Source organism: Phlebotomus argentipes, unplaced genomic scaffold, assembly GCF_947086385.1.
Source record: "Phlebotomus argentipes unplaced genomic scaffold, Phlebotomus argentipes genome assembly contig_42, whole genome shotgun sequence".
Classification (NCBI taxonomy): Eukaryota; Metazoa; Arthropoda; class Insecta; order Diptera; family Psychodidae; genus Phlebotomus; species Phlebotomus argentipes.
This window is the reverse complement of record NW_026776171.1, coordinates 747,170-775,080: the sequence shown is the minus strand read 5'-3', so window position 1 is coordinate 775,080 and position 27,911 is coordinate 747,170. Positions and strand designations below refer to the sequence as shown.

Genomic DNA, 27,911 nt, shown 5'->3' with positions numbered 1-27,911 from the left:
GGCTCAAGATGTCAAAATCAGCTGAATCAACGGCATTTACTCGTTTTGTGCCTCTTCTTCTGCCGCTGCAGAGGAGTAGGGAACCGTGTGGTGTGGAGTGGTGGTAGGGCCTCTACTTTGGGGGCCCCGTGCTAAATGCACACGACATATCGTCTCACAATTGTTTTGACTATGGCGTGTATCAGTTCTAATCGGGTAGCCACCCGAGTGCAAGAGAAATTGTGCCAGTTTTTAAGTAACAATAGAAACTACTATCAGCAGTCCCGTCGGCGATTCGCAGCCCCATCCGCCACAGTGTACTCATCAGCTTCCGGACAGCCACAGACACTCAGAGGATTGTGTGGAAAATTCTTACGTCAGGTAAGAGAGATCTTCTTTTACCACCACAACTCTTGACCTGCTTCAGGTCGTCCTGGCTCAGCCTGGCCACCCAGTGGGCGGGAGGGTGGACAGCCAGGGAGTGCTGGAAGTCTCCCTGGTGCCGCCACACTCCCTGCTTGCTCCTACAGGTGGGCATTCCAGTCCGAAACTCTTCCCACAAATCCTGTTACATAACGACTTTTGCACTTTGCCTCCTTTCGCACCTCTTCCATCATCTGTGACCCCCTTTCGCGGCTCAAGTGACGAAATGAGAAAATGACCAGTGACTTTCCCACCCACGAATTGCCAACAAAGTGAAAATACGGGATGCGAAAGGGATGGAAAAGTAGATCGAGAGCGAGAGATGAGAGAAAGAGGTTGGGAAATGCGCGATTTTTCGCTGTGCAGGGCTGCCGAAATGCGCGCGCTCGTGTGGTGTTGAACATTTTTGAAAAAGTGCGCCCAAAATCCCGCCCGTTCTGAAACGGTCGCGCGCGCTCACGATAAAAAGCGCGTTGGATATGAAAAATTATGTAAAAATTCGAGTTCCTTTCACTTTTACAGATAAATATTTGTACGAATGAGGTGGATAAAAAATCAATAAATGGACAATATATAATGTAAAAAGATTATCTAACTCCGCGTTGACTACCCAAAGATAAAAGAGTGCCAAAGAAGCTTTTTGAAGTCACCGTGTGCTTAAAGAGATGCAGAGACAGAGAGACAGAGACTTTTCCTCAGCGCACTTTCGGGTGGTGGAAAAAACGGCTTGTCATTTGCATAAGATTTATTGTACGCAATTTCCCTGCTGAGATGGAAATGATTTTATCGCCACTGAGAAGAGCCAACAAGTGGACGAAAATTGGTGTATAAAATGGGGAAAATGATAAAGATTTTTTTTATTTTTCTTTAATTTCGAAAAATCGCTCGCGATTCAGCCTGTCGCGTGTCCATGGGCGAGAGTGTGGCGCGATAAAAGTTGGATGGGTCTGTGTGGTTGTGACTTGCCCGCGACTTTCTCAATTTTAAATAACATTTTTCGTCGTCACTTTCTTTATTTCATACATATATTTTTCCATCCCATATATTTAGACGGTGTCTGTTGCGCTCTTACGCCTCATATTGGGTATACACACAGCTCGATATTGCTTTTTCCCTCGCGTACGGTCAGCGTCGTTGAGTGTGTGCTGGGGAGAAAGACACATATCGAACTATATATGATATGGTTGTGAAAGAAAAATCCAATGGAAAGCTCTTTTATTCATCATAAAAGTCCACCACACACTCACTCACACCACTGTTGTGAATGAGAGAGAAATTTTTCGATTTTTCGACCCGGTGGGGATGGACAAGAAGCATCTTCGCCAGCCACACTTGGCTGCCTCTTTTTTTTTGTGCGCGCTTATAAAATTTCGGTTTTAATCAATGCAAAATTGATGCAAATTTCCCCGTGGAGACACTCGAGCTGTGCGACCCAACCCAAAGTTGTTATTCAATGCACTTTGCGCGCGGCGTGTTTGTGTGGGAAAAAGCGGCGAAAATGTCGATGAAAAGTGGAGTTTGGCGTATCCTTGAATTTTATGGGGAGAAGTCTGAGACGATAAGGGAAGAGTGAAGTTAGATAATGACCAGAAGACGCAGTTATACATTTGATGTTATGCAATGAATTGTTTGTTTTGAATATCTTCAATTTCACAATTGATCGTTTTTCTGCAAATGCTTGTGTTTCAGCCCGAAAATGCTATAAAAATCAATTTTATTGCCTCCAACAAATTATTTTTGCTTGAGTTTTTATGGCACAGATTTTCCCCAAAGTGTGTTTGTGTGTGTGTGTGTGAAAAATCAATCGCATCTGCTTATCTCTCTCAAATCAATACACACTGATCAAATGGGCGAACGTTGGAGGTGTTGAAGATGTGTATATATGGTGATGGAAAAAAAGACGAGGCAACAAAAAGAAAACTAATAAAATAAATGGCCGCATAAGTTAAATATTGTCTCTATCCAAACTGTCCGTCGAAGCGTCTCTCAAGCTAGTTTTGCAGACTCGGTACGGTTACGAAAGAAAATGTTAATTAGAATTGATAATGTTTGCTTAAGTCTCTCTCTCTCTGTGGCGTGAAAAATCTTCTTTTTTTCATGCTCTCCTCAGGCCTCCCTTCTCTCTCTCTCTCTTTCTCTCTCTTTTATAGTCATTCACTTTGGTGAGGAATCGCCAATTGGAATTTGTACAAATTTGGCCGAGAGATTCTCCTATGGATAAACTCTCAAAATCATGAATGAAGAAGTTGCCATGCGATCGTGTGGCGAAGAAAAAAGATGAAGAAGAAGAAGAATACCTGTATTTTCCTCAAATCCGGATGTAACATAAAAATTGTACATTACAAGTGAAATATTTACTCAAATATCATTTCGTATTCCGGGCAGGTGATGATGTCACATTTTCATCATTCGCTCAGGTGAAGAGAATACATAGAGAGCTTTTGATGGCCATCGTGCGCTGTGTCTTTAGGACTTGGTGAATAGGAAACGGCAAACTCACACTCCCTAGAATGCTTGTGAGTCGCGCGGACTTGTTCAATATAATATATTATTGCAATCATCAAAACCCATTGAGAGATCTCGGCGCATATGCAAAAAGCCACTTCATTGTGCAGCAATATGTGGAAGGTGAAATAATTTCGAGAAGAATTTTTATGCACCCACAAAAGTTGTGCAATTCCTTTTATAATAATGTATTTTAAAGACACATATATGAATTCTATTCCCCGATGGTTTTGATGAAAGAGAAAACAACAAGATATAGTCTTGCTAAACTCCTCCTCGAAACCATTTTTTTTCTTCAACTTCTTCTTCTCTGTGTGTGCACAAAAGGAGGGAAAGAAAGCCAATATAACTCATGTGCTTTTATGCTCTTTTTTTCCACTAAATATCACACCAATTATTATCTGAAATAGAGTAAGACGATATATATTTTTTTTATTATGTTTCATTTCTGAAATATTCGGCGAAGAGAAAGAATTCAATTAAATTAATCATTGCACTTTTCTTCCAAAAAAAACAGGCATCATAGCCAATAATCACACCTGCAAAGTTTCTCGGTAGTTTTGCTTCGCTCTGGCCATGATAAAATATGGCATAAAGAGATTTCTTTTGATGGTGTCTAAATTCGTTGAACGTGAAATGTGAGAGATTTGTCGGTGATATACAGGGTGATAATGTGCTAAAAAAAATCTTTACTTTTTAATTGAATGCCAGTAAAAGTGGGTGAAATGTTTTGGAAAATTCAAGGATTTGAGCTTGACAGCAAAGATTATGAATGGGAAAATCATTAAGAAATCAGTTGGGAAATGTTTTCAGCGTCTTCCTGTGGTGAAAAATTGAAAGGTCATTAAAAATTCAATTCTCCAGTGGCCAAAAAACGATGTTTAACTTTGATTGTGTGAAAATTGTCTATTTTTATTGCGCATAGCATTGATTTAATTGGTGTGTTAAATCACTAAATGTGTTTTGTGGGTGGAAGAGTCAGTGGGGACGCCTGGTGGTTGAGCTGTGAGAGGCTGAAATAATTTCTTTCTCTTCAAAATGCACTCTGTTGTCGCCAATTAAATGCCAAGTGATAGCATATAAATCATAGGCTCAGAGCCTGGGCAGGTGGCGTGAAGAGTGTGAGCGTGGAGGAAAAAAAAGGTGCTGCAAATAGCAATTTGCGCATAGCATCGAGAGATATATAACGCGAGCGGTGGACTTTTTGCACTGTGCTTCTCAACATATGTTATATCCAAGCGAGAGTGTCAAAGAAGTCCATCGGTGGTTTTGGTGAAGAAGTTAACCTACTTTCGGCAATTTAACGAAATCAAGGCCGTAGCGAGAAAATTCACTGGTTTATTACCTTCTTGACTGGCATGGCAAGTCGATGGTGTGCTTTTGCCGAGGGGGGCGATTCTGGTCCGCGAGGAGAGTTGAGAGTGAAGCACAGAAAAAAAAGAGCAAACAACCTGCTAAAAGGCACGATTGGTGCACGTGAGAGGTGGAATTTTTGCACCATGAGATTGAAAGTAAAGTCTCGAAAAACTCTCACTCGACAGACACCTTCTCTTCATGCCATTAGAGTTCAATATTCCTGTTCTCTGGGCTTGGGAGTCGCGCGCGCGCACGCGCACTTTTCGCAGGGCATCACGGAAAATGCCATCATTGGCTAATCGGTTGGTTTTATAGGCGCAAAATATCACAGCAATTTGGACGATGAAGTTGGAGAAGCATATCTTCGATGGTGTGTTTTATTGAAATATGTCCGTTGAATCTGGGACTCTCAGAAACTTGCTCTCTCTGTCTCTCAATGGTTATATAATTGAAATGATAATTATACCTCAAGTTATGTGATGTTGACTTTAGAATATTTTAAAATCACACATAAGACACACCGCAGCATAGATATTCGGGTGTGTTTCAGCAGAAAAGATTTGCCCAGAGGAAGAACGCCGCGCAGCTTAATGGGCACTTGAGAAGTGCGGTGTTGTGCCCGCAGAGGTCGAAATATTGATTGTGCGATTGAATTTGCAAACCCCATAAAATATTCATACCTTTGCCTTGTGCCACGGTGTGGCAGCAAATGATCTATGAACTTCATGTTTCACTGACACCACTGGATACAGACCTTCGTCAAAATTTGATGAGTCTTTTTTCTTCACTCCTCTGTTCACTTCTTCTGACTTGGAAATGCAAATATTTAATTTTTGGTCGCTGTACAATTAGCAGAGAAGACCAATTGAGTTTGGTGTTCTTGAACGATGAGACACTGAAAAAGTCCCAGAATCTCATTTCAATATGATTTTTTTTTCTTTCTTGAAGCATTAAATGAGAGACAAATAATATAAAGTGTGGTAACGGAAAATTTCCTTCATCAATTTTGTTCCGCAATTTTAGAGATTATTTGAAGATGATTTGCGCACAAAGAAGGGGTTTCTCACAAGACTCGCAAGGGTTTGAGACAAAACATTCACTCTCTGCTCTAGTTTCTGTTGTGGACTTTCTTTTGAGGTAAAAAAAAATGCTTGGGGATCAGCTGTGTGAAGAGTGTTATGAAATCCACTTCTGAATGGACTCTCAGGTGTGGACATAATGCAACTTCCATCTTATTAAATCAACATGAATATTAATTATATATTAATGTTTTGTTGCACGACTGAAGCTTAATGACAGACCAATCAAGGGAGATTAAAGCCACAATATTTTGTCTTTTTTGCTGAATTTTTTCCCCTCATAATAATATGAACTGATAAACTGATGCTGGAAAATAGGATGAGTATTTTTGTTGGATTGGTGAACCCCTGGCGGGTAAAAGTGCTGTCTCTCTGATTAATTCAATCAAATAGAAATCACATTCCTCGCGATCAAACAACAATAAATGGCAATGACGTCTTGCATTCACAATTGTCTTCACTCTCACCTTCTCTCTCTCTGGGGCGACTCTCTTTTGGTCGCTCTTGCGCTCGTTTTACCCTTGTGCCCGACCAATTTGACTTTTTGGTCATGAGCACGCGCCTCAAAGACGTGGAGGAGGTCTCAATGAACTTCCGTGGCGCGGTGAAAAGTGTGTACAATATGCATATGTATAAGGAAGACGCATTGACAATGATCGAGAGGGGAAGAGGAGGAGGAAAAAGCAAGTGGCATGGAATAAAATTGTGCGTGATTTATTTAAATTACAAATTCCACCTGTTGCTGAAAGCTCGATTGTGTTGTGATTTAATCGAAAAGCTTCCCAAATAACTATTAAAGTCAAAGTGTGCATTGATCGTGGGCAAAAGCTCTCTCAAAAGTGCACAATTTAACCTTTTTTTTGAGAGGCAAAACTGGATTGAAGAATATTGCGCAAAAGTGGAATTTTTGAATGGTCAAGAAGGAAAAGTGTCTCAATATATGTGTGTTGATATTATTAAAGTGTTGTGTTTCAAGTGGATTTTTCGAAAGATTTTTCTCTTGATGAATTAAACAATTTTTTGCGCGAGTGGATTTGATAATTTCTTTGTCTGTCGAATTTCTTGAGAGACTCTCATTGACCTGCTAATGTGCGTTTCGCACCAGATTGACATGCGGATTGTATTTGGCGGTGGGAGAAAAAATTCACACTACTCCTCAATTCATGAGATTCATTCACAACTTTTCACTTTTTCTCACTTGACATAAATTTGACGATCATCGTTGTGTGATTAGTAATTAATTTTTTTTTCTCTCTACAAACTCTATGTAGAATAATAAATCACTCGATTGGGTTTTAAAATAAGAGATTCTTCAACAGCAACAAGAAGGGAAAATTTTTCAGTCATTTTTTCTCTAATTCCAATTTTTTCCCCCTTTTTCAGTTTGAATCCCGCGCACAAGAAAAACGCAATATAAGTAGAAAACTTTCGAATCGTAAAAAGAGAAGATCATCATTATTTATTCAAATTATATCGTCAATGGATATGTTTCATAAGAAGAAATTTTTGAGTTATTTTTTTGTGTTGTCTTGGAAAATACATTTTTCATAGAGAGGTGTAAGATTGTGCGTAAAGGAGGAATAAAAAAAATGTGATTCGTCATGTGAATGATGAAAAATCACGGCTAATACATTAGTCATTGTGATACAATTACTTAATGAAGTATTAATTAGTGCGCGTTGGTCTTTTTTTTCTTTTTCTTTCATTTGAGGGCGGACTGGGAAACTTTTACCGCCAGATGCAGAAAAAAAAAGAGTTTTTTTTTCTCAAATGAATGAGTGATAAACGAAATTAAGGAAATATTCAATCACAATAATTATAATCGCAGACTTTTTTTTAGTACCTCACATTATTTGATACATTTTTTTCGTATCTCTCACTCTCTGTGAACCTCTTGGCTGTGGGTTTATTGCTGTTGACAGATGGTTGAATGGTGAAATGTACAATTTTATTGCAATCAATCAAAGTGGAACGCATGAGTTGAAAAACATTAGAAACATTAGTGAAAAGAAGCGATTAAGTGTACCACCGATAATTCGAGGCACGTTATTCAATGTCAATTGTCCGAATATAGAGTGCCACAACACTCTTTGTAAGTACAATGATGTTGTCTTTTAAATGGAAATTGGCCTGCCATAAGAAATTGCTGATCTACTTTGACGGGTGATCAATTGCTGTCTTTTTATGATTCAAAACTCTACGCAATGTGTCTAAACTGTTGCGGCTTCCGAAGAGTGTGAAAATTTCGCGAGGACTTTATTGGCTTCGTCGACACACTTGTTAATGCCAAACGTCGAATTTGCAGAGATGCTGCCAATGTGAAATCCCTCCGAGCTGCCACGAAATCAGTTACTCAATCACCCTTCGCGGGGTCTCTCTGGGTTCCCTCTCGAATCGCACGGCCTGGGAATGATCACTGAAGTAGCAATATTGGTGTATATATAGAAGAGAGGCAAACACAGCGAACATGAGATGATTTCTTGCCATAATGCTTGAATTGGAAGCAGTTTTGTATTTAAGGTGCAATAGCTGAATGTCGTTGGGTTCAAGGTGGTGAAAATCATCACGATTTTTCATGCAACACGTTTTTTTTTACTCTCTTGTCATTGCATGTCGTGTGAAAATAGTTGGAGATGCAGGTGAATTGCCAAATGTGAGTCTAATTTTGCACACGTGCTAAAAAGATCGCGGATTGCCCAGAAGGGAGGGGGGGAGGTGAAAAGGGGGCGCGAATTAGACAATATATCAGTTACAAAATCATGAGTAATCGTTGGGTGTTATGTGATGATGATGATGGATAGAGGAGATGTTTAATAAGGTGTGGGAAGGAATTAAATTATTTTTGTAAACTCCTCTATTGTGATAATGCTGGGACATGACATTATGGTGACTTTTATGTGTGTGAATTGGTGCCGGGGGATTTGAGAGAAGGAACTTTCGTTTGATGGCGCGAAAGTGTACTTGACTATTTGCTCTCTTCTTCTCTGTTTCTATGAATACACAGCGGCACACGGATCGCACATGAATGGCTAAATTGAATTAAACATTTAATTCATATCAAATATTTCCTTATTATTTTGCACATAATACATTTTTTATGTGTTTGCCTTTCCTTCCACATCTTCTCGGCGATGCGAGAGAGAGAGAGAGGAATTCGCCTCGTGTTGTCGCGCAATTGAACTTGTGCGCGAGGAAGAAGAGATCAAGAGTGATGTTTCGGATTATGGCAGAGATTCTCACGGTGGTGAAGAGCAAACAAGATGCTTGTGAGATGCTTTGCAGGTGTGATAAAAGAAGGCACGAGAGAGTGTATTAAAATTACAAAATTGGAATGCATTAAGTAGCATTCTCCGTGTAACTTCTTTAATAGCACATCCACTTGATGTTACGTGTTTTACTTTGTGATAATGTCTCACTGCTGTCAAGCTGGCCAGCGTATGTAAGAAATATTTGCGTGAATGGGAGACAATAAGATAATATGAAATGTCAAGATAATTTTGTCGCTGGGGAATTGATTGAAATAATATGTAAATAATTGTGTAAATTAATTTGTAAAAAGAGTGTTCTTATGCAAGACATCGTCCAAAGTGGTCTTTATGCGAAATGCCTGCCGAACATACAGAGTGTGTCTCTGGGATATTTATTAATGATACAACTGTGCGCGCGCGAAAGAGATGTTCTGACGGCCAGTTAGAAGATTTGTCCGCACATATGTAATTTCCAATCTCCTGACTTGTGTGGAATTGTTTGACTTGTAGACTTGCGATGAATATGTAATTGGGAGTATTTGTATGTTGAAGATGCGGCCAGAAGAGGAATTTGTGCTTCAAGGTGTTTCACATATTATTACCATAAAAATGATGACATAGGACGCATATTGAATTGTTGCACGTTTTTCGCTCTTTTCACTCTTCCCATTTACAATTCACCTTCTTTTACTTGACACGGGAATCCATCGCGAGAGATTGTTGGCTCTTTTTTTTGCACACTCATACAATATTTACTTTAATATTTCGGTGATTTCCGCATACGAAACGCTCTTCTGTAGCGCGGGTTTTCTTCTGACGCGAAGACGTGACATCAAGTCTCTCACCTCGCGAATTCTGAGTGCTTTTTTTCTTTCCTCCTCCAAAAAATGGACTGACAAATGATATCTTTCTTCAAGCATGTAATTTTGCATGTTTCTTGTTTAGAATTTTTCCTGGGTATGGGACGAAAAAATTTCGTACATTTATGCTAATGAGTGCGCGGCTTTTTGAGAAATTTTTGCTTGGCAAAGCAGAATGCCAGAAAGTCTCTTGAATGGGGGAGAAGAAGGTGAAATGAATCATTGATGGTTTGTAGTAAAATATTTCTAATTAGCCAATAAGATGCAAATTGACGCGCGCAAAAGTTATTTTCTCGCGCAAGAGTTTGTGTTTACTCTGGATGTGTCGAAAGGCGTGAATTCTTGCAAAATTCATTCATAAATGATAATTTAACAAATATCACATAAGTGGATGTTTAATCAATTTAACTTGATGTCTTAGCACGCAAAATTTTCACTCTTCCACCTCCACATTACCATCATTTAATACCATTTTCAATATGTGATTTGCTTCTGACCACTTTGCACAATAACTACTGTGGGTTATCCTTGTAACAAATCATGAGAGTTTTGTGGTATTTCACAATTCTCTCATCTCTGGTGCGTGAAGATGTTTCGATTCACCTCTAATTATGGTGAACTTAATAGTGTCGTGATTGAAAATGTCTGTGTGGCGTTTGATGAAATGGAGAGAAACTGTATATGCTTTATGGTGTGCCTTTGAGGAAGTTTACTGCGTGATGAAGATGAAGAGGAGAAAAAAAAAACGGCACAAGCTAAGAGTTTTAGTGTCAAGGTGCATTTTACATTAATTAGCACACGCGAAATTTTGACCAATTCATGTGCTGATTAAGGCTAAAACGTGTCATCACTTGAATGCTGGCGCAGTGAAATGGCAAAAGCTCACGTGCAAACGAAAGACTTCAATGGGGCAACAGGAAGGAAACCCGCGGGATGGATTTTTGTGGTGAATTTAGCTGATTTTTTTTCGGGTCATGAGCGCGTCTCTCACTTCCATCTCGTCATGTGTTGACGATCAAAATTTACACCTTGGCGCAGATTGAGCCAGCTTTCACATGGAATGTCTTGGGCTAGAGTTTTGTGTGTGCGTCAAAATGGAATTTGCTATACACGTTAAATATATCCCCAAACAAATAATCTCTTTAGAGATTTCTTCCTCGGTCGAGAGAAAAAAAATGCTTCACTTTAACTTTCAAAAGTGGAGCTAATGGTGCACAAGAAGATCTCTTCTATATTACACACACACAGTGTGTGCGAAATTGTGTCAATGTCAGTGATGATTGGCTTTACCATTAAAGCACGCGTTCATGTCTTTTTCCTCTCGTCTTGTGCGTGAAAAAGAAAATTTAAGTGTGATAAATATTCTAATAGATTAATCAAACACCCTCAATTGTGTAGTTTCACAGCTTTGCCTTTAAATATAGCCAAAGAGTGTGTTTTTCTTTTTTTTTGCTTCTCAACCTCCTTCTGGGACTTCTTCAGTGCAAGAGAACTCCACGCAAAAGCCAATCAATGGTGATTATTTCTACGATCGATACATGAAGAAGTGAAGTTTAAAAGGCGATGTTGTTGTGTGAAGTGGAAGAAAAACACAATGAACACAGATATTCAAAGAGAAAGTGAATAAAAGACATATAAACATCTATATGGTATGCGCGCGCCTCTCAATATAGAGATGGCAAAATAAGACAAATTGGAACGATATTCCATCACCTGTCTCTCTTTCTTGGGATGTATTTCTTCACCCAAACCCACTCCGTGATGTGCCGCGATGTGGCTCTAGTTTGAACTATTACCCTTCGCGACGAGATGCATTTTATGTGGAGGCGATATCATTAAAAAGCACTTAATCTCTTCTGCTGGAGAGCAGACTTGCACAATGTTGTTGAGCAAAAAACATAATAATGTGCGACGTCTGAGTAGGAAACATCCACATAATTTCTCTCCGCTGAGAAGTAATAAATTAATTTCTTTCGAGATCATTTGCCACATCCATATGGGAAGAGTTGCATATGGTTGGAATTATTGTTATTAGTTCAAATATATGTAGTTGTATTGCTGAAAAAGGCTACTGCATTCCATTTCATTTAGTAATTGTGCCAGACAATAAGTCTCACCATCCCAGGCAATCCAGTATAAATTGATGCTGCAATATGTTGAGTATTTATGTGCATGTTGGCAGTGGATTGAAAATAACTGCAAGAGAAAATGCGATTAGTGGGCTTTGAACTTTGCTGAGTGCACTAATTATCAATGCAAATGAGGCTTCAAGAGGATTTCAAAATGTTATGAGGTTGATAAATGTTGAAATTACTGCAATTACCATGTTAATTTTTTTTATTTTGAAAATGTTAAATAAAAACCCCTAAAAATTCCTCTTTCTGTGTCCATCGCACTTTAATGATTGCTCACAAAATACAGCAATTCTCCAGTAAATTATAGTGCAGAATTTTGCCCCCAAAAGAATCACAGCGAGCAAAAGAGGAAGGAAAAAAATGCACTGTATTGTTTATGAGGGAAAAACATGTGTTTTGATTTTCAATTCAACAATAACGACTAGTTGAGTGGGGAAAAAAGTGTATATGCGTAAAAATTTGTGTAGCATTTTCTTTCAGCTGAAAAATGCTGTTTTCTTCGCATTTTCTCCCCTGCCATTCCATAGCATGGTTTAGTGAATGCATTTTCCATTTCGATATATTGCTTCAAGCTAAAAATCACCAACATATTGCGAAATACTTTCATAATTTTTGCTGTTGGGGAGCATTTTGAGCCAACTTTGATACACAACAAATACACACTTGTGTGTATGTAAAATTCAATGAGAAAGAGTGAGAGAGAGAGAAATTAAATAAATTACCCACAAACGTATCTGTGCACGAAAATGCACTGCAACTATCGCATTAAAGAGTTCAACTTAATTTATTGTGACGCTTTTGTCATCGCTAAGAAGCTGTGAAATTGATCTTACACACAAATTCCACATGCGAGTGTGCACTGCAGTGGAGACGCCTGGTGGGGAAGGAGCTTTTTTTCTTGGAGCTCTCAAGTGACGTGGGCTTAATTTTATTGTGGCAAAAACATGAGTTATTGCATTTTTTCGGGGTTTTGTCTCTTCGGGAGTTAATTGAGACGGTGGCAATTACACCTCCATTTCGGGTGCTAAGCTCATTTTTCTTTTATTGACTGGCTGTGTCTCGGGGAAAATGTGGCAAGAGGCAATAAAAGACAAAATACCTTTGATGAAGATTGTCAAGAGGTGACAATGTTGTCATTTCTTCGATTTCTTCACTCTATGGGCTCAAGCCAATATTGCTATACATATAATAAAAACCTTTTTTCATTTATTTACGCACATCGCGAGATGCCAAAGATTAGCGGAGAGTGAGGGGAATAAATATATATAAATGTGTGGATTTTATTGGATGTCACAAAGCGAAATTATGTGGATAATTTCCCAATCTTGAGGGCAGGCAGTCATGGTCATTTGTGAAGAAGCGCGTCGCGCGTCTCTGTGAAGAAGAGCTCCCATTTCCGAATGTGCAATCAAGATGTGTTTTATGAGTCACGAGAGAGTAAAGAGCGGGTCGTGAAATCGATACAAGGTGTTCACATTTAGTCGCAGTTTTTGATGGTCTATTATGCGGATATTTGGCGGGTGTGTGAGTCCAGCCGAACCCTTTTTCGCCGCCTCTTTCGCAACATTGCATTGCGACACAGAGCGTTGGAAAATACATGTGTAAGAGATGGAAGTGTGTGGAAAAATCTCAAGCAAATCATAGTCTTTATTTGCGGTTGAATCTGAAGCACATCAAATGCGATTTGGTAGAGCCGCGAGATTTGGCCACACACAACACAGGGAGAGAATATAAGGTGATGGAGAGAGGTAGAAAAAAAAGAGTCAATGTTGAGCCATGCGCAGGTGAATTTTCTCAAGAGTTAAATGCACTCACGCGAGTGTGGATGGGAAACTGGTTAACTTTGGAATTAATACAAAATTTTTATAACAGTTCTATAGAGATTGCCTCATGAATAAATTATCTGATCATAACCCAAATATTTCTCTCGTTTGGTTGCCATGTGTTTGCAAGAAGTCGAAGGCTCAAAGTCCAGTTTGGGTGGGAAGGAGATGAAAATCTATACGCACATTTATGGTTTCAAGCGATACTTTATCGTGGCCGAGGTGATAAATAAAATGCCAGAGATGTGCATCACAAGGTGTGGCGACGGTGTACAAGAACCTTGTCCACAGAATGCAAGTCGAAGAGGCGCGCATCGATATGGAAAATTCAGTTTCATCAGAGCTATGGCAATTCACATGCACAATAGATGTAGAATTTATGTTTCTCAACACCCGAATGGTCACTCTAATTGTGCTGGGTGAATTTTGCAGAGACAATCCGAGTGTTTGGAAACATTTATGAACCATCCATAAAGTCATAAAGTTGTTAAAAGTCATGAGTTTGTGAATAATTTGGCGAATTGATATCAATATTATGGCAGCAATTATGACGAAGGGGACAATAAAACAATTCAATTCGGGTGTAATTTGGATGAAAACTCTCTAAAACATCTAGACTAGGTCAATGACCAAGGGCTGAAGACTGCGGGAACTGTGAAGTTGAGAGAGCACCGAAATGATTTAATAATTGCTTAAGCCACTGTGTGTTGATTCCATCATTGGAAACATGCCTAAATACAAGTTTTTCGGTTGAGTGGATATCTATTGAAATGGAATTTCGAATTGATGTACAATTGCAAGTCTCCGTATCTTATCTCAATCTAGAAATACTATACGATGATGCCATTTCTGACGCAGCTCTCTGAAGTGCTTGTGGTGAAAGAAGAAACCTCTCTGGATTTCCTCACAATCGTCGCCCTTAATTTATTAATTAATGAGGAATACTTTTGTGTGCTGTCATTAAGTTTTTAATCTATTGCAACAGAGAGGATGCATTAAAAGAAAAGAGGAGTTCTTGGTCGGTGATTTGCAAAATAAAATCTTTATCTAATAGCAATTTCCAGAGTACTTTAACAATAGAATTGCTTGATAAAACGTTGAATTATTATATTTTCCTGTTCTTCGCTGTGTTGCATTAAGCACGAAAATAAAAATTGTTCAATTTAACAGGTGCACTATCGATTATGTGTTTATTTTCCATTTCATTCTTCTTTTTATTGGGGCACATTAAGTATATGGAAGGGAAGAAAAAGCTCACAGAGCGCGCAATTTGCAAAAACACTCACGGGTTTTTTTCTGTCTTGCCAGCCAAACATGCACTGAATAAAATCCTTCAGCTCACATACCCTTTTGTTTAGCACACTGATTGTCTGGGATTATGAAATTTTAAAATGAGCAAAAGAGTGGAGAAAAAAACTCATCGATTCCATTATATAATTAGTCGTTTTTTTTTCTTAATCAATATCGCCGTTTTTTCGTGCTCACACATGGTAAATTCAATATCTCTGTGTGCTATTTGATAATCACTTGTGTTGCCCAGTGCACAATAATTGTGTGTACATGGAGAGTCTCTCTTAAAGAGCAGCACAGAGGAGGTGGTTTGATGTTGCAACAATTATTAATTTTATATAACGCCAATATTCAATATGTGCACAATATGCAAAAGCACATATTTGACGGCGTGTGCTGCACTTCCTCAATTAAATGCATACGTCGGGACACCTTCAGAAGCGTCGCTGTGCTGGGGGGCACTGAAGATGCGAATGAGTGGCAACTCGTTCACTGTTGATTGAACAAATATATGTGTCAGTTCTTCGCTGACCTTCTCTGCATCAGCAAATTATGGCTCCACTGAGAATTTCACTCATTTCACTGGTATTTCCAGTGACGTGTTTTTTTTTTTGAATGAGATCCTTGTTGGTTAATGCGTATCATTTGCCAGCCCTCAGGGCAATTTCCCATCATAATTGTGTGTACTTTACGTTGTTAATGCATTAGCCACGTGTTTTTTTTCGGGAAGAATGTGAATTAGATTACCGGTATAAATATGGTAAACTGGTTGATAGTGTCCAAAAGTGACTTGTCTCTCCCGTAACTGAAATCAATCGCTCATAAATGTCTTATGGAAAATCACACATGAAAAGCTGTGTTTGACCCACGACGAATTATCCAATCAAGAGCTCAAACAGCAGCCAATAAATATTCAATTTGATTTATCGGTTTCGATACTTAAGGAAAATCTCAATGGGCAATTTTGCGGTGATCAATGACCTCGTGTTCAAGAGTGAAGAAAGTGAATGCCTGGGGAGCCCCAGTTTGGGTGAATTGAGTCATTCTTTTTTCCTGACTAATGAGCGCCTTTTTTTCTCTCTCTTTCTTGCACTTGCAGCCATGCACAGCAAAACCATTGTTGCCCATCACACATCCTTGCATGCGTGAGTACAGCTCGGTGCACACACAGCAGCCGGCAGGACCAGTCAGAGACTACCAAGTGCAGGTGGATCCCTATATCCTCCTTGAGGATGAACTCAAATTCATCTACGATGATATCCGACAGGTAAATTGGCCGTGATTATCAGTGGAAAATTCGCCACTGGCGTAACCAACGACTCAATTGTTCCAACCTTTTTTTTTTACTTTGACATTGTGACCAACGTGAATTGGGCGATACAAGAAATTAACTCAGTTGACGTAATTGTCACTGATGTGTGTTTTTTTTCACATACACAAAAGATTTATGTTTAATTAGTGTGGCAATTTGCGTGCTGTTCTGCAAAAGTTTATGAGAACTGTGAGAGTGAAATGATGTTCTTCTTCTTCGTGTCTCTTTTGCAGTTGTTGGCAAATGGAACGAAACAGCCAGAACTCGATACAATCGCCTCATACTATTTTGATGGTCAGGGCAAAGCCCTACGTCCTATGGTGACGCTTCTGATGGCAAAAGCAATCAACTACCACATCCAGAACAAAGAAAATAGGTAAAGTGTCTCTCTCTCTCTCGGGGATCTTTAAGGTCTAGGACCGTTTGATGGCTTTTCACGCGGCGTGCTTCAAACTCTCGCGTGGATGTTGATCTTGAGTCTATTATATATCGAATGGGGAGGAGGGGGGAAGGAGAGAAGCCGTCAATATTGTTAATGTAACACAAACTTTCCTCACGAATTATGCTGTGTGAATGTGGGTATGGATGATTTTGGGTGGGGGCGCGGGCGGGTGATTGAGAAGGTCTCTGTGAATATGAGCAGAAAAAATGTGTGGTCAATGTTTTCTCTCAAAAAATGATCAATGACAATTATGATCTCTTTAAATCATCAATGAATAATTTTTCATATAATTTAAAGTCGCTCTAGAGAGGCCTTCCTGCGCCTCTCGGCGTCGGCGGGGGGTTTTGCAAGAGCTCGTGAGAGGCGTGAAGAGTGTGTTGTTGGCGAAGTTTGTTTGTCATCAGGGGAAGAAATATCGCGAGGCAGAGAAGCGTTGATAAACACATGGACCTTGACTATGCTGGTGATAAATGTGTACTGCCGGGTGAGGGGGGTATTTTGGGCGGACAATGAGACAATGAAGAGTAACCTTTGCGCGCGACAATGGGGGAGATTTAATTGCGACCGCAGCACTTATGTTTTCCCTCTTCTTGACAGTAGCATCTTGCATAACCAGCGACAAGTGGCGATGATTTCGGAAATGATACACTCGGCTAGTTTAGTTCATGACGATGTCATAGACCAGTCAGATTGCAGACGGGGAAAGCCCAGTGTAAATATCCTGTGGAATCACAAGAAGGTGAGTTGAAGATATTTTTTCTAATGTTGATGTTGTTCTTGAATGTCCCCAAAATGCAAAGATGTTAATAATAATCAATCATGCTTATTGGTCACAACTGATGCCCATCGGCATCTTGTGGCAAGTCTCAAGATCATTTTGATTGAAGAAAATGATCAAGTTGTGCCCATTCCTATCTGGTTGGCCGCAGTTTGCCATGCGGCGGAGCGACAGTGAAGACCTATACCTTGCAATTTTCAGCCACAATTTTCCGAACCTTGCCACTTCTTTTGCCATACAAACAGTCGCGCTGGTGGCCGGCTTATTGTGGCGTAATTGCATCTAAACCACATATAATACAAGAGTCCAAGTGTATGTCACCGGTCGTTGGTGAATATGATGAAATAACCAATATTTCTAATTATAGTCACATTGGCACCAATTTTGAGTTTAGCTCGCTGCTCTATGCTGAGTCTCTGTTTTTTTTCTCGTAGTCAAAAGCCCCATCGTCTTTTTCAAGCTCCGTACGCCTTCCCATTAAGAAGTTATACACGCCGAATGGATGTGGCTAGAAAAAACACACATCTTGGACAAGTTTTCTTGTTTTCTCGCCATTCGAGCCAACGGCAACCAACAATCATAATGTCATGAATGCACAATGTTAGATTGGAAGGTTCAAAGATGATGAAATTTCTCAATTTAGTCATGAACTTGATTAGAGAATTGTCGATGGGTGTTGGAGGAGAAGAAGAAGAAGGTGATGATGAAGAAAAGACTGTGAGATGTTGTGACTTTCTCATGGTAAAAAAAAAACCGCGCAATAACAATGGCAATCGAGTGGATGGATGGAGTTTAATCTGCCCTCGAAGATGCGCAAATGAAAAAGAAATTTCTTCTCTGGATCTTTGCGTGCATCCAAGTGTGGCGCGCGCGCGCAACACTTTCATGATGGAGGAGATGAAGAGAAGTGTTATGGCATTCCACAAAGGGTGGATTGGGAGAAAAATTCATGCTCAGGCGAAGAGATGTGTGTGCGCGATAAGAGTTATGGAGATAAAGAAATTCACTCGGTGGATTTAATTGTTGTTGAATCTCATTTAATATGATTCTTCGAAATGGAATGGTAGAAGAAGAAGAAAAATCTTTATTTCTTTTCCATTCCATGGGCGTGCGCGCGAGTATCCAATGTGTGTGCTCTTGGTCGTGTCGCATGTAGAGCGTGAAGCATCGAGAGTGATCTTTCAATTGGAACAAAACAGAGACTTACACTTTTCAAATAACAGGATTTTGTGCAATTGAAAGTTTTAATTGAATTGCACGCGCGCGCTTCGAGTCTTTTGAGTCATTCTTCGGGGATTTTTCCCTTACTCAAGTGTTGTGTTGTTGTGCGATGTTTTTGAGAATTTAGCGCGTTTGTGCTAAAATGTCCAGATTTGTTGGTACAGATCTTCAGAGGTCATCTTTCCAGAAGTCAAGTGGCACTTTTGCCGGGAATTTTGTCTCCTATTTGCACATGTGTCATTGGGAGTTAATTGAAAAATCTGAGAATTCAAGTGACGCTATTTGAGGCTTTATTTGCCCTGATTCGATGCTTTTTCTCAACTGGACTTTGTGCTTGTCTGAGACCTTGAACCTTGTATCTTTGTGAGGGGAAATGATCTTTGGAACTCTCACTGTAATAAAGAAAAACGCGTTCAAGTTCCGCAAGTCGAGAAGGTATTCCGATGAATTATGATAGAAATCTGTGGCTTGAGATATTCAGCTCAAGGAGATAGAAAGTGATAAAAGTTGCGTGTATTTTTTCCAAGAAGATGAATGGTCATTCTCACTGTGATTCGCTCTTTTTATTTCTCTCTGCAATGCACGCGCGCAGCTTCACATCTTGACCGCAGTTTGATGCTGATGGGCGAGAGTGACGGCGCGGGAATGGGATTAGAAGACGCGGGAATCTTAAATGTCTTGGACAAGATACACTCGAGATTGTGAGTGTTTCAAGGCCCTCCTCAAAAGGGTGACCATTTCACAATTGCAAGACACCACGATTGATCTCTCAAGCTCATTAACTCACGCTGACTCTGCAGCGGTTAAGGCTTTTACTATTATACAGTTATAATTGTATGTTTGTGTGGCTGTATTCAAATTCAAAGGAGTTGGTATTTTTATGATCCATTGCAAAAGTGGATTCTTATCTTGACTGGTTGACGACCTTGCAAATTTATCATATTTTTTGAAAGTAGACTCTCTGCAAAATGCTGCAAATTGCTGCTTGGCAGTTTGTCAATGAGTGCGCGTTTGAAATTGAAAAATAAACGATTTCCAATATTTAAAAACCCACATTCAAAATTCCGCATTTTCTCCACAATTGCTCATTTTTCCGAGTAAAGCCAATGCGCAATGGTAATATTGTGCAAAAGAAGGGGCGCGAATGCATTTTCTGACCACCACAATTGCTGCATTGTGGCGACGCCTATGAGCATTTCTTAGACGCGATATCCCCGAAGAAGATGTTGTGACGAAGAAGACACTCAATTGACACACCGCGCAGAGTGTACGAAAAAAAAATTCCAACGTATTTCAACATCCTCACAAGAGCACACCAGCATTTTGTAATGTTGATTAGTGTCTTACTGTGAATTTGTGTCTCCTATATGGTTGAAAAAGTTGCAACTGAAGACTTAAAGAGGCAAGATAGTATTTCTTTTTTCAACAATTGCGACAATTTTTCGTGCAACATTGTTTCTCTGGCCAAAAGGAAGAGAAGCCACTGCGCGTGCTAACAAGAGTGAAATCCCAATTAAGACTCTCTGATTTTTATGTCTCGCTGAAGGACTCTTTGGTGTTGATGAGCTCATATTTTGTATATCTTAATCGTTGGAAAGATGCGCGATACTTTAATTATAAAGTCTGAGGTGAATTTCTTTTTTCTTTACCCAAAAAATGAAATATTTTCCCATATCTTTGGGTAGTGTTTTTTGTGTGTCGTAATTTTTTCGTCAGCTGAAAAGTTGTCGATTACGTGGTTTGTTCATCGATCTCCAGAGTTTTTCTTGCATAAGTGGCACACACAGCATAACATTTTGTCTTGTCTCATTTTTAATATTAAATACAGAGAAGGATGGACAAGTGAGACGCGCGGGAGTTGAGAGAGAGAGACAAGAACACGCAGTGCGAAGCCCTTCGATTTGACCTGAAAGTTGATCATTGCGGACACACAATCGATGTCATTTATAAATTGTATATATAGACAACCGTTAATTTTTTGACTTGCAAGACGCAAGCGAAGAAGTCGAGGTGACGCGTCGCAAATACCAAAGAGTTCATCATTTTGGTGGTGATAAAATGATGTTACGTTTGAGAGGAGTCTTTTCTCTCTGTGAAATTGTGATTCGGGTTGATGCAATAGTCAAAGTCTTCTTGTGGGACGGGCAGAGTTTTTCCTTATCAATTCACTCCACGTGTGCCGTTTGTTGGGATTCCCCATGGGAAGCTCTGTTAATTTAATTCTCCTAATGTTCATCATTTGCATTCACGGAGATTTCCGCTTCATCTGGTCGGCTTTTTTTCCCTCCACTCCAGTCGACACTTCTTCATTTTCTCTGCATACAACACACGACTTTTCTTGGCGCTGAGCCACTTGATTTGGTTGCTTTTGGCTCTGTGTGTGACGCGCGCGCACGCTTACATTCCACACAACACAACAACACAGAGAGTCCACAAAATGATCAGAAGCCAAAGCAATTCGTATCTGGCATTTAACTTATGGACCACTTTCCCCACTTTCTATTCTTCGATACGATTAAATTCTTTTCAGGTTTTCCTCTCCTTGTCCAAATGGCCAATTCAAGGCCCTGGCGAGATTTGCCTTTTCTGCAAATCCAATGGGACCTCCACACATGATTTGTTATTTGCAATTGAGCACACCTGAATTTATTGTTGCCTGGCCCAAGAGAGTCTCTCATATTGGCTCAGATATGAAGAAATCCAAATGCGTGGCGGTTAGAAAAAAAAAGTCCATCGAACCACACCACTCATGGTCAATCATCTCTTTTCCCATTCATAAATACCTTTAAAATTTTTCACTTTTATCCAATAGGATGGCGCATGATTGTTGGCAGATCTTTTTTCTCACCTTCTGACTTCATTCATTGATTCTCTCTCACATCGTTTTTCCTCCAGCGCAACTCACTTTCTGTTTCTCTCCGTCGTGGCGATCTCGCGCAGAGAGAGAAAGATATTTCAATGCTTTGGAGACTTGGAAATTATTAATTTTCACTAACGCATTCTCCCCAACTGTACAAAGCTAATTGCAATCTTACTGATTATATTTTCTGTATTGTGCGGTGGAAATCTGCCAACTTCCGAAATTTCACGCGAGAGTCTTGCGCGCGCTGGTTTTTTTGGCAATGATTGGCAATGAAGTTGTAGAAATTTTTTCTGGTGCAACTTTCTTCTAATTAGATGATGTGTTTTTTTGAGGAGGTTTTGTGTGCGTCAAATGTTGTAAATTGGGTCACACAGCAGTGTTGTGCTCTGTGGGAGAGTTTTCTGATTGCAGAAATTGCGCACACACACAGTTTATTGCATTCCTGGTTGTCAATGCAATCACGTGATTTTTGAGAGAGCTTTAAATCACAGGTGATGGGAATGACTTTGCACCACAGATTGTGAATGAAAAGAACCAAAAAGTATGGGAAAGTGAGAGGGATATTTATCAGCATTAAGTCAGTTAATTTTTGGACAATATCCCTGAGTGAATAATACTTTTATATCAATCTGTTTTAATGGGTTTTTATAGCTGAGCGCCGTGAGTAACATTGGCCTTTTTGTTCCCTTCCTCTTTCAGGTGACGATGGCTGGCGATTACATTTTGGCCATAGCTTCCATTTCAATTGCCCGACTAAAGCATGATGACGTCACAATATCCCTCAGTAAGGTAAATATATATAGATATGAATGTCAAGCAATTCTGCGGAGAAATGATGACAGAAAATGCGATCTTTTTCGGCCAACTCGTCTGAGGCGGACTTTCTTCACTTTTCATTTCTCTCTCTCTGTCTCTCTCCCTCCATTTCTCCTCTCGCGGAGATCTTTTTCTTTTTATTAATGCCATTTAAATTGCAAATTTTTCAACGATGAGGCCGACAAGTTGTGGTACATTCTTTCGTGTCTCTCTTTTTTTTTTAATCATACACTGCAAAAGTGTCTTGTAAAATTTGGCGTTGCCGAAAAAGTGACGACGATGTGTTTGTTGGCTTTTACTTTCAACCTCGCACTCTCGCATCTGATGAAATTTCAATATCCGCTTTTGGCCACCATCGTGTCAACCTCCTTATGCGCGAATCTCATCGCGCGCCGCAGTCTTTTCCTCGTCTGAGCCAACAGGGATGTTTCACATGGGCGAGATTCGCCTTCTCGCGCGGCCAACAGAGAGATAACATTGACTTTTAAATTAGCCAACAGTCTGAGGCGTGTTACCTTGTGTCAACAATCAATCGTTTATTCTTCTTCAAATAAGTTAACCTCATATTACTTTTCGTCCCGTCCGGCTCTCATGATTTTTCCACCACAAAACCTATAAGAGCCAAAGAGTGTCGCGGAATTTTCTCGTGCGGATCACTTGTGAAATTGTTGTATTTGATGAAATATACTTCTTGAGCGCACACACACACACTCAATCAGGCGTTATTTTAACAAATAATGAAACATAATTTATTCAAATGTCCTCGATTTCAGCAAATTCCTCAACTTGTGCGCGCTTTTATTTAATTTGACACATTCTCTTGTGCGCTGTGCGATCATCGTGCGAACTGAACTGATGATGGAAGAGGTGCGCTTTTCAGGAAATTTCCCAATAACACCATAAAATGAAAACCCTTGAATTTTTTTTTCGGTGAAATTCAATCTGAAATTCCACGAAATTTTCCACACAGATTTGTTATCTGATTTTTCTTGAAATTGTGACATTTATACGAATAATTTTATTCACAATTGCTTCACTTCTCTTTCGGTGGCTAAAGCCTGGTGGTGTGAAAGAATGTCAATCACACTCACATTTTTCTGCAAAAGATATCGATTTTGTGGCCTACATAAATAAATTTTGTGCCACGAAATGGCAATACAATGTCAATTTTACATGTATTCTTTCCTCTCTCTCCCTCTCGCTGTGCTTCAGATCCTTACTGACTTGGTTCAGGGAGAACTCATGCAGCTTGGTTCCAAGGAGACGGAGAACGAGAGATTTGCACACTACTTGACCAAAACATACAGAAAGACAGCTTCACTGATAGCCAATGCTTTAAAAGCGGTGAGTTTGAAGATGTCCTATGAGAAATTGTGAGACCTTTTCTCACTCCGATGTGTCAATATAGGTCGCCCTGTTGGCCAATGCGGATGAGAACATCTCGGAGATTGCTTTCCAGTATGGCAGGAACATAGGGTTAGCGTTTCAGCTGGTGGATGACTTGCTGGACTTTGTGTCAACGGCTGAAACGATGGGCAAACCAACAGCGGCAGACCTCAAATTGGGACTGGCAACGGCACCAGTTCTCTTCGCTTGTGAGAAAGTGAGTGTCTTATTCTCTGATCCTTTTGACTCTGATTTTCAATTGCATTTAATCTTCTGTATTTCTTTGCAGTATCCTGAATTAAATCCAATGATAATGAGACGATTTCAAGAGCCAGGCGATGTTGAGAAGGCCTTCGAATTGGTGCACAAATCCCAGGGATTGGAGCAGACCCGCTTCTTGGCGCGCAAACACTGCATTGAGGCGATTCGATTAGCACAAGAATTGGCGGAGTCGCCCTATCAGAAGGCACTGGTGGTCGTTGGCGATTTAGTCCTGAATAGAATGAAATAGTTAACACTTCTTTCCAACTATTATTTACTATCTCAAGCATACATTATACAATTGTGGGGTGGGTGAATACTCTTGTGCGACTGCGGATGGTGTGTGAATGTGGAGATGCGAATGGATGCGAGCGTGCGTGTGTTGTAAGATATTCAACTGTCTCTCTATTTCACTATGGCTGAGGGACAGCGCTCTGTGGCTCTGTTTTTCCACCTCACGACGCCCGAGAGTGATGTTGAAGAGCGCATTCACATCCGACAAGGCGAAAAATGCACGAAACTTCCTCGTAGTGCGCTTTGCGGGTGTGAAGAGAGAGAGAGAGAGATACATATATAAAAAGAGCGTTATAATTTATGCTGTTCGATTGTGCGAATCCGAATGTGAGTGCGATGAATGCGATCAAAAAAAGGTACACTTTATATGTTTCTTTTTCATATCAATTGTGGAAGCAAAGGGCAATTAATGAGGGAAAAAAATACACATCGACCATTTTTTTTTTCTTCTCACCTATAAATCTCTCTTTCGACATTGCGTGGGACTTGACTTCCCACGAAACGCACGAGTAAATCCCCAAATAAAGAAAAAATAGTCAATTGCCGCCTAATGAAGAGTTTAACTATTTATTTAATTCACGAGTATTTCATTAATGAGACTATCTGAGACATATACAAAAAAAGAGAGAAGTCACATTGCGGGAAGCAGTCGAGGAGGAAATGGAGAAAAAAAGCGTGAGGAAATAGCGAGATGGGCGGATGATATTTGTGTCATTGTATTGATATTTTTTAGCAAGATGTTTCATTGGTAGAATTTGAGGAAGAGATTCAATGATTTTCACCATCTTTCGTCCATCTCGTCGGCACAGATTGCAAGAAAAACAGCGAAATTGAGCGATTCTCTGTAAATTTTGTAAATAATTCAATTAGAAATCTACTTGAATGTACACTTTTTACACTGAATTCGAGAAGATAATCACCTTATTTACTCTTAATTGCAATTTAATTGTAACTATCTATCGTGTCAGTGAGAATGTGAAATGTTTGAATGATTTTTTTATATATTTAAGTTCACTGTAAATAAAATTGAAGTGGAGAAAGAAATGAGCGAATAGATGTTTACTCTAAGACATGTATAAGACAGACAAGTATCGATAATTATGTGGAAATATTTCTAACTTTTGTTAAAGATAAAGGAAAAAGAAGAAGAAAATGAATTGTGTAAAAAAAAAGACGCTTGAGAGGTGGAGAAAAGTAGCGATAAAGAAAACCTATTAGGATGTGAAGTTTAGAGAATGTTTAAAATATTCTTAATAATTTGAGAGGAAGATTATTTTGTATTCATTTTTATTAATTTGTAAAATTTTGTTGAGCGCGCGCTGGTCAAATAAAATTTTTTCAGTGGGAAAAAAAATCACAATGAGGAAATTAGTCATTTTTAGCAGTTTCCAATCAATTGCTAGTCATTATAATAAATAATTTGAGTAATTTCCAATATAAATAAATCATCCCTGTAAGTTTTTTGTGTCTCCGCTCCCGCCCTTCCGTTTATTATTTGGTAAGCTCGAAAGCATGGTTTTTCTTTCCACACACAAACACACAATTTGTATATTTTTTTCACGTACTAATGATTCGTTACCATTGCAATTTTTGACGCAAATTTTTGGAGGGAAGAAGAAACACTTTACAAGAAGGTCTAATAAGCTCTGTTTATTCTTTGTTTTTTTTTGTATTATTCTTATTTAACGAAGAGTCGAAGGAGGTGGAAAAGAAGCTGGCGAAGTGGAAAGAAATTTATATTGATTCCAAAATATTATGTTCATATAATTTGAAAAGGTAATTTTTTTTAGATGAAAGAAAACACGCAACATATTTTATAAAATTTAGTTTAAACTACCTTTTTGAAGAAGTAGAAGGAAAAATCCATTAGAGACGAAGTGCTGTTGTGAGAGAGGAGTTTCGTGAGGAAAAAGATCCCAATGAATGGATGTGTGTGAATGCGTAATACTTTTTATTTTGTGTAAATAACCAAGAGAGGATAGAAAGATTGTCTCTGTAAATATATATATATTGCATAGAGAAGGAGATAGAAGAGAGAGAGAAAAATATTCAGTTTTTTTAAGCAATAATTTTTGTCTCTTTAAGCCTTGTAACATCTCTTCTTTGTTGTAACAAAAATAATGTTGAAGAAAAGCAAAATTCTACCAATAAACATTACATTTTTTTCAATTATGGCCAAAACACCCGAAAGAGCACGCCACCAGTTGTGTGAATGCGTGCAGAAAGTATTCCTCCGGAGCGTCTGTGACGAGACAGTCCAAAGAGAGCTGCTGCCAGGCCTGGCAACTTTCGCTTTTTTCAAGAAGTCACCGCGCGACCGTCGCGATTTTCTCGCGAGAGTGGCAGCTTGGGTGACGCAAAGTGACTCTCACCTGCCGGATCTCCACTCCCACCCGGACGACGAGTCTGACCAGTCGCGGGAGGGCCGGAGAGCGGCCCGATGCGGCGCTAATTACTTTCTTCTTTCGCACATTAAGCATTCGAGTCGCGTTCCACGTGCGATTTATCTTCATCTAACTTTCGGCGCATTGTTACCGTTGATATGTAATCACCAGGAGAGCTTTGCTGGATTATCCCCGGTGGAAAAATGGGGTTTCGCTCAATCTCTCAATGGGTGGAAACCCTGAAACTTTAGCCTCAAATTTGTGGATGCCTTGATTATATTTTTAACTGATCTATTAATATATTTATTTACCACACAATTTTCATCTTATCTGCAATCATATCGATGTAAATAAATTCAGCAGAGAGACAAGAATATTCCAAAATACCACAAATCGGTTAGCATTGAATTTCCCATCTATCCATTAGCCTACCCAAGGGCGCTCTGGCGAATCAATTCCACATGTCTTCAAATCATATCCGTTGAGCTTTCAATTGAGGGGTGAATATGATTATGTCCCATAAAAGCCACAAGACGCTGAGGATATTGGCAAGGAGTCAATTTGATTGTCGAACAGCTGGGCTTTTCGTGCCTCCAAAAAGGCAGCAATATCAGGTTGGAAAATTGATCGAAAATTCTCTGGGAAATCTGCATTCCATCAACTTTGGCTTCTCTGACAATAAATAAATTACCCATGCTGAGAAAATTACTCCATGAGAGAGCTTTGACCTCTGAACACACAAACACTTCTCAGGCAATCAACAAGCTGTTCTCCGCCAAAAAATCCGCCCTTGATCGATCGAGCGGGGTTCAATAAAATCGGGTGTGTAGTGAAACAAATTGGGCTTGGGGGTGGAAGAACGGAATTCCTTTACGGGCCCCAATTTGCAAATCACGCGAAGGGGGACACTTAAGTGGAAATCTTTATCATATTTCTTGCTTTTCTGTTGATTTTTTCTGCGCACCGCCGAGCATCAGTGGCAGTTTTGTCTATTGAAATAATAACTCAAAAATAGATTGGCTAGAAGGTCTCTCTCTCGACGATGGAGTTTTTATTTTTGTCAAGGGAGTGAACGTGCAGCTTTCGCCCAAGCTCATGGCGGAAGCGCGGGGTTTGAGGGAGGGCGGGCGGTCGTTACACGAAAGCTCACATAGAAAGCGATTGATTTCCTGTGGTTGTGTCCTGATAGTTGCTGTGTTGGGGAATAATAGGCACACAGAGTGGAAGCTTTGCCAAAGACAAGGCGCTCGGAGGGCGGTTAAGTGAATTACAGAAGTGATTTTCCACATATTTCTCCTTTATGTCTCGGCTTTTGGTGCCTGTGGAGCTGCGTATAAATTATAATCACATTACTTTTGTGTGTGTGTTTGTGTATCTCAGAACAGCCTTGCTCGCTTTCCCCATCGATTGGGGTTGTTTTTCGGGGTGGGCGGGAAAAGGTCTCTCGCGCGATGCT

The 27,911-nt window shown here is 39.6% G+C and overlaps 1 protein-coding gene across 2 annotated transcripts; it reads left to right on the top strand.

Moving 5' to 3' along the window:
• The first annotated feature begins 18 nt into the window (after positions 1 to 18).
• LOC132257271 (all trans-polyprenyl-diphosphate synthase PDSS1) lies at positions 19 to 26,240 on the top strand. 2 transcript variants are annotated; one of them, XM_059754110.1, is made up of 8 exons: positions 19 to 360; positions 15,798 to 15,965; positions 16,244 to 16,386; positions 17,050 to 17,191; positions 22,014 to 22,103; positions 23,343 to 23,474; positions 23,539 to 23,733; positions 23,806 to 26,240. In XM_059754110.1, exons 1-8 carry the CDS (start codon positions 136 to 138, stop codon positions 24,025 to 24,027), a joined length of 1,317 nt encoding a protein of 438 aa, XP_059610093.1. In that variant the 5' UTR covers positions 19 to 135; the 3' UTR covers positions 24,028 to 26,240. The 2 variants fall into 2 exon arrangements, with proteins under 2 accessions (XP_059610093.1, XP_059610094.1); XM_059754111.1 differs by having other exon boundaries at positions 21 to 360; positions 17,053 to 17,191.
• The last annotated feature ends 1,671 nt before the right edge of the window (positions 26,241 to 27,911 follow it).

Excerpts from the sequence above, each read along its gene's own strand:
- LOC132257271 (XM_059754110.1), top strand. The coding sequence starts at position 136 with ATGCACACGACATATCGTCTCACAATTGTTTTGACTATGGCGTGTATC. Across the intron at positions 15,966-16,243 it reads TCTACGATGATATCCGACAG|TTGTTGGCAAATGGAACGAA; the intron begins GTAAATTGGCCG and ends TCTCTTTTGCAG. Across the intron at positions 23,475-23,538 it reads TAGCCAATGCTTTAAAAGCG|GTCGCCCTGTTGGCCAATGC; the intron begins GTGAGTTTGAAG and ends GTGTCAATATAG.